This window comes from Scophthalmus maximus, chromosome 20 (genome assembly GCF_022379125.1).
Source record: "Scophthalmus maximus strain ysfricsl-2021 chromosome 20, ASM2237912v1, whole genome shotgun sequence".
Taxonomy (NCBI): Eukaryota; Metazoa; Chordata; class Actinopteri; order Pleuronectiformes; family Scophthalmidae; genus Scophthalmus; species Scophthalmus maximus.
In genome coordinates, this window is record NC_061534.1 from 8,103,728 (window position 1) to 8,110,299 (window position 6,572).

General features: G+C 41.6%; 1 protein-coding gene across 1 annotated transcript; it reads left to right on the plus strand.

Annotated features, from left to right (window-relative positions):
* The first annotated feature begins 22 nt into the window (after positions 1-22).
* Positions 23-5,342, plus strand: drg1 (developmentally regulated GTP binding protein 1). Its single transcript, XM_035608794.2, has 9 exons — positions 23-202; positions 1,107-1,230; positions 1,386-1,561; positions 1,658-1,727; positions 2,103-2,272; positions 2,901-3,031; positions 3,362-3,529; positions 4,001-4,123; positions 4,988-5,342. Exons 1-9 carry the CDS (start codon positions 164-166, stop codon positions 5,085-5,087), a joined length of 1,101 nt encoding a protein of 366 aa, XP_035464687.1. The 5' UTR covers positions 23-163; the 3' UTR covers positions 5,088-5,342.
* Positions 5,343-6,572: the final 1,230 nt, after the last annotated feature.

The window sequence follows — 6,572 nt, forward strand, 5'->3', positions numbered from 1 at the left end:
AACCCATGTTCTCGCGAGATTTCCCGCGAAGCCGCGTAACGCGGTACTTGCGTGGTGTTGAGCCGTGTGCGGGGCTAAACGACATCCAACTTTGCCAACTCTCATGTCAAATCTCCACAGTTTCTTTCGGCAACGTTGACTGTACACGGGGATCGTCGTCACCATGAGTATACTCGCCAAAATAGCGGAGATTGAAAGTGAGGTAAGGTCAAAGTAGATAAGAGAGGAAGCCCAATGCTTCAGTCACGTTTTAGCTAACAGCTAACTGTTAGCCGCTAGCATACAATGTGTCTTAGCTCCCACAGCTGGGCCTCGCGTTGCTCTTCACTTTACGTTATTTCATCTCTTCGGTTCCAGAAGAGGTTTCCAGTCACTGTCACTTTTGCTGTCACTCTCAAATGCAGTTTAATGGTCAGCACGTCGTGTCATTGTAGCCTGCCACGTCTCCTCCCTTGAGATCATTAGTGTCCATAAGAAAACCCTTTTAGTTATGACAGCATGTGATTCTCAGGCAGGCAGTTGTTTGGATGTGGGACGATTCATCAAGTGACTGAAAATGAATCAGTGACTGTGATCTGCTTAGATATTTCCGTATGTCCTCATACTGTGAAGATCAACCCAGTAATTGATCAATTAAAAAAAGATATATTATTTAGCAGATTGAAAATAATCATAACTTGCAGCAAATGTTACATTATGAGTTTTATAAGGAAGTAAAAGCAGCTGTCCTCTGTGCTGCTCACTTGTTAAGCGCTGCAACAGTTAAACGATTAGTAATTGACTACTAAATTAATCACCAACTATTTTGATAATCGATTAAAAGGTTTGAGTAATTTTTATTCGGGGGGGGTCTCAGATTTCAGCTTCTTTAATGTGTATATTGAGAGTAAACTAAATATCTTCGGTGTGTGGACAAAACAAAACTTAGTTTTGGGAAACACGGTCAACCATTTTATTACATTTTATTGACCAAACAACTAATGGATTTATCGAGAAAATAATGGACAGATTAATAGATAATGAAAATAATTAGTTAGTTGCAGCCCTACACTGGTTATTACAACAGGTTTGAGATCTCATGTGGGTGTTGTTGCTGTTAATTGTAGATGGCCAGGACGCAGAGGAACAAGGCCACCGCTCACCACTTGGGTCTGCTCAAAGCACGTCTCGCCAAACTGAGGAGGGAACTCATCACACCAAAGGGAGGCAGCGGTGGAGGACCGGGAGAAGGTGAGATTAGTTTTACACGTTTAGTCCACTAACAATGGCAAGAAAAAAAAGTAAATGGTCCCTTTGGAATTGCCTGCATATATGTATATGGTCAGATTTTCATCCAAGTTACAGTAATAAACAATAAATAAAGTTTCTATTTTTTCTGTTTTAAGGTTTCGATGTCGCAAAAACCGGCGATGCTCGCGTTGGCTTCGTCGGATTCCCCTCGGTGGGAAAGTCTACACTGCTAAGTAACCTGGCAGGTGTGTACTCCGAGGTTGCTGCCTATGAGTTCACCACTCTCACAACGGTGCCCGGAGTCATTCGCTACAAAGGTGCCAAAATTCAGGTACAAACATTTATTTTTCCTCAGCATCTGTAACATTGTTTTCAGTTTTCTGCGGGATGCTTATTTTCTGTTCTTATCTTCTTCTTCCCTTTCAAGCTCCTGGATCTCCCAGGAATCATTGAGGGGGCCAAGGATGGCAAGGGCAGAGGCAGACAGGTCATTGCAGGTAGAGATTTTATGGATGAAGTTGCTGTTTAGATTGATACAGGAGTTTTTTAGGGTTTTATTAGAGGGGGCTAGCAAATTAAAGGGAGTGTCTTAGTAAGGTGTTGAGCCAACATGAGCCACTAGAACAACTTCAATGATCTTTGGCATTTATGCTACAAGTCTCTGGAACTCTGCTGGGGGGATGAAGCACCATTGTTTCAAAAGATATTCCCTCATTTGTTGTTTGGAAGATGGTGGTGGGGAGTGCTGTCTTAACACATTGGTCAAAAATCAACCATAGGTGTAATGGTTGCAGCCGTATACCGTGTGCACTACAGAAGTGATGTGATTCTGCTCTTACTGGTGTTGTCTTCTCACTCCTTTCTTTTTCCAGTGGCTCGAACCTGCAACCTAATCCTCATAGTGCTCGATGTGCTGAAGCCTCTTCTCCATAAGAGGCTAATAGAACATGAGCTGGAGGGTTTTGGCATCCGACTTAATAAGCAGCCACCCAACATCGGCTTCAAGAAGAAGGACAAAGGAGGCATCAACTTCACAGCTACAGTATGTCTCACTGCAATTTGGATACAGAGACGCAACTTCTCACAATTTTCACATCTTGAAAATGTCACTGAGATTGATGAGGCACTGTTCATAAGAGTGCCCAGTCGATTCTAGCGATAAGAAGTATGACCTTGTTGTAAAATGCTGGTTGTTTACTTCAGTCAACCAACTGATGGGCTGGAAAAGCAAGACCACCAGAGCATGAGGTGATACTGCCACTATTTTGACATGCAGTACTTCAGCTGTCAGGAGTGTCCTTAGTCGACTGTCAGTTCATTCTGATGATGTTTTTTTTCCCCCTCAACACTTGGCACAGATAAGTTATTTAAAGGTTTGAACCGATCTGCAGAATTAAATTTGGAAAACACGTTTGATCTTATCACCCTGGCAACAAACACTGAAACACCTTCCGATGCTGCCTTCTGGTGGACGTGAAGGACATTACTTTTTTTATTTCTGCACAATACCAGCATTTGTTTTGTATCCGATAAGAAATTTGCATTAACTACAATATTTTACAAATAGATTTCCACTAGAGTGTGTTAGAAACATGATGCTGGTTGTACAATGTGAAAATATCCACCCTCTCTCTCCTCCCCCTACCTCCCTCCCTCCCTCCCTTCTCCAGTGTGCACAAACTGAGCTGGATGCTGAAACGGTGAAGACGATCCTGGCAGAGTACAAGATCCACAACGCCGACATCACCCTGCGCAGCGACTCCACAGCTGATGACCTCATTGATGTGGTGGAGGGAAATCGGTAAGCTGCTGAAGTGCCAGAGTGGGCCTCCCTTAGTCATCCCCAGTGGGTGTGGCCTGCTGGGAGTCTTAAAAATCTTTATTTCAGTTCTCACTACACCAATGCAGATTTACTGGAAAATGCTCTTTATGTGCCAGACAGGGTTCCAACCACACTTACATTTTATTCAGATGCAAATGTATTCAAATCTATGATATGGACGACGTTGGTTTATGTAATTTTTTTTTCAGGTCGGTTAAAAAAAAACCTAACAACTCAAAGGTGTGAATTAGTTTGCTGAACACCGATTGCGCAGCAGCAGCCACTTATAGTCTCTCTCTCTCGCAACAGGGTCTACATCCCATGCATATACGTGCTCAACAAAATCGATCAGATCTCTATTGAGGAGCTGGACATCATCTACAAGGTGCCCCACACTGTTCCCATCTCTGCCCACCACCGCTGGAACTTCGACGACCTGCTGGAGAGGATCTGGGACTACCTACAGCTTGTGCGCATGTAAGAGTGACAATGGGGGATGTGAATGGAGGGGAAAGGCAGCAGCAGGTTCAAATGATGCAGAACAGAAAAACTGTGTAAAAATTAACTTTTTGGTTTCTTCAGAGTGTATAGCTGTTTTCAAGCATGAACTCTGCGGACATTTTCGGGAATTTGCTGTTCACGTATGACAAATGCAGCAGGAGATTGTCCAAGTCCGACGCATTCACACAAACGGGAACAGTTCCAGAACATTCAGTGGCGTTGGGGCAGAGCCTGCAGGAGGCAGGACATGATGATGATTCTGCTGCGGACATTTGCCTTCTAACATACATCAGCAGAAAAGTTCAGGAAAATGTCCGGACTGCATGTTTGAAAGCAGCTTATGAGTTCACTGTATTGAATGTGATTGAGTGAATGTGATTGTGAATATAAGTGGTCATCAAGCCACCATTTACCAAAATTTGACTGCGATAATGTTTTAATTTTCAGCTACACCAAGCCGAAAGGCCAACTCCCTGATTACACATCTCCTGTTGTACTCCCCGATGACCATACTTCAGTCGAGGATTTCTGCCTCAAGATTCACAAAAACCTCATCAAAGAGTTGAAATAGTGAGTACTGTAGACTTTACTTAATATTTTTTTCAATCTTAAGGGGAACTCTGTCCCTGAGCACCAGCACAGATGTGATCATTTGTACAATTTTAAACACCACTCCCAGGGAAATAAGTTTTCTTTTTTTTCCTTCCACCCTTTTCTTATTATTTAATGAAGCCTCTGTCACTCTGCCTTGTCTGTTGAAAAATGAAGCCATTATGATACATGTTGTAAAGCGAACAAATATGTTGGTTCATTTTTATTTACAAGGAACCTTTAGTTTCTCTAACAATGACGGAAATGATGTCCTTTGTTTTTGCATCTCGGCTAATTTATTCACTTGTTTCTTCGAGGGTGACATGGTTTCTCTAACTAGAAGCTTTAAAAGAATTTCCATACTGTTTGCTTTAATCACAGCCATTGGCTTCTTTATGGAGAGATCTGCCAGATGCGCATTAATTGGGAGAGTTTGGATTAGGATCTGAGATGATGTGCCTGCGCCACCATCTTCAAATGGGAGACCTGAGATCGTCAATCAGTCAATACGTTAGTGCTAGTAAGCATTGGCCGCCCTCCAGGGAATGAATTCGGTCAGACGGTGACACGTGCGATTAGAGAGCTTTCGAAACTGAAGGATGTCATTGTACCCTGCAGGTTAATTAATGGCTGCAGGAACATTGATGGTAAAAGAAAGAAAAGAATAGATTGATTCATTTATATTTTCAGGTGTGATTAAGCTGCGGGTGATTACAGGACTCTCTCTGACGTCTTAGTTTTTTTTTTTACATTTTTTAGATGGTGTATGGATGCATCCTGTTTTACTGCCTCAGTGATCCCTTCATGTACAATAATTTCATTTAAACATTTTCATTCTTTCAGTGCTCTCGTGTGGGGAGCGTCTGTGAAGCACAACCCCCAAAAGGTGGGCAAGGACCATGTGATGGAGGACGAAGATGTCATCCAGCTGGTGAAGAAGTAAAAGGAGTCCAGATTTCACTGCATGGCCAGAGAATCACAAAGTGTTCTGTACAGTTGCTCGCGAAATTGCATCAGACCATGTTTGTCAGTGGGTTTTTTTTTTTGCTGTGATTTAAAAGCAATGAAATGAATGTGTCACATTTTAAAGAACCTACAGAACTTGGCATCATGAATAGTTCATATTGAATATTGGTTAAGACTTACATTAAAATCTAAATTAAAATCTGTACAATAAAACCAAAGGAATCGTGCTGCATTTTGTCCTTTTTATTGTTTTTTTTTTTAATCCAGCTTTTCTTCTAAGGATATTAACATGTTTTGAATGACAAACATACCCAGGCTCACCTCTTTTCTCTATTTAAATTGATATGATCTAATGTGCAACATGCGATGGACTACTTAATCGTCGCAGAAATTTTGCATCATTGAATCTCCTCAATTACATGGCCTCCCTCAGAAACGCGGCAGCACTAAGCATCAGCGTTAGCACGACCACTTCAGTCTGGCTCGGAGTGGGGGGAAAGAAAAAAAGTCATTTTAAAGCCCTGTCCGGCAAAGTGATTTATGTGACATTGATGATGAAGGCAGTTATTCAGGCTGTTGGCCCACCCCCTCGCTCTGGTAAGGACGGCCACTCAGGTTAATCAGTTCATTCACTCAGACGCAGTCTGGGGACATCATACACCAGCTGTTCACAACTAACAAGACTCCACAGAGTAAAAAATCCAGAGCATTTCATCAGACCCGGGAGCACTTCTGCAGGCTAGCATTATCTAATGTCAATATGTTGCAACCTGTAAGTAAGCGAAGCAGCCATTTTGTGTCTGAGCACCTGATAGGAGCCGGTTTGTGCGGTGGTTGGCGCCAGTGCATTACCCAAGTAAATAGTATGATATTGTCAGATTGGGAATGTGAAGGATAAAGAGTACAATCCAATGAACTGAACATAGCTGCAGACTGTTGAGCTGAGATTTTCCAAACATGTATGTGATTGTTTCATAGCACATTTAAAATGCTGCAAATATACAGTAGCAGCTTTGTCAGGTTAAATAAACTCATTCATTTTAACTAATATTATATATTTTAAAAAACTAGCCAAGGAAGACATCTGAACATAGGCTATATACTGACTATCCTCGGAGCTATACAGAATATCTAGTATGTATAACTGTAACTTTAATTATCTTGTGTGCCTGCATTTACACACAAAAAACAATGGCAAAGGAAAATTCAAGATCCATAATAAATTAAAGCCAAAACAATTGTGGTCATGAAGATAAACTGTTTTGTGCAGTCACCAAATTTTTTCCCTGTTTATAAATGAGCAGCCATTTCATTTTCAGAAGAACTATCAATGCTGTCTTTTGATTATTGGTTACATTGTGTCCTATTTGGAAAGAAACATGGACGATGAACAAAGATTCAGATGTGCAACAGGATTCCAGTTAGTGGACATCTTCATAAAAAAGCCAACGTGCGAGAGAGA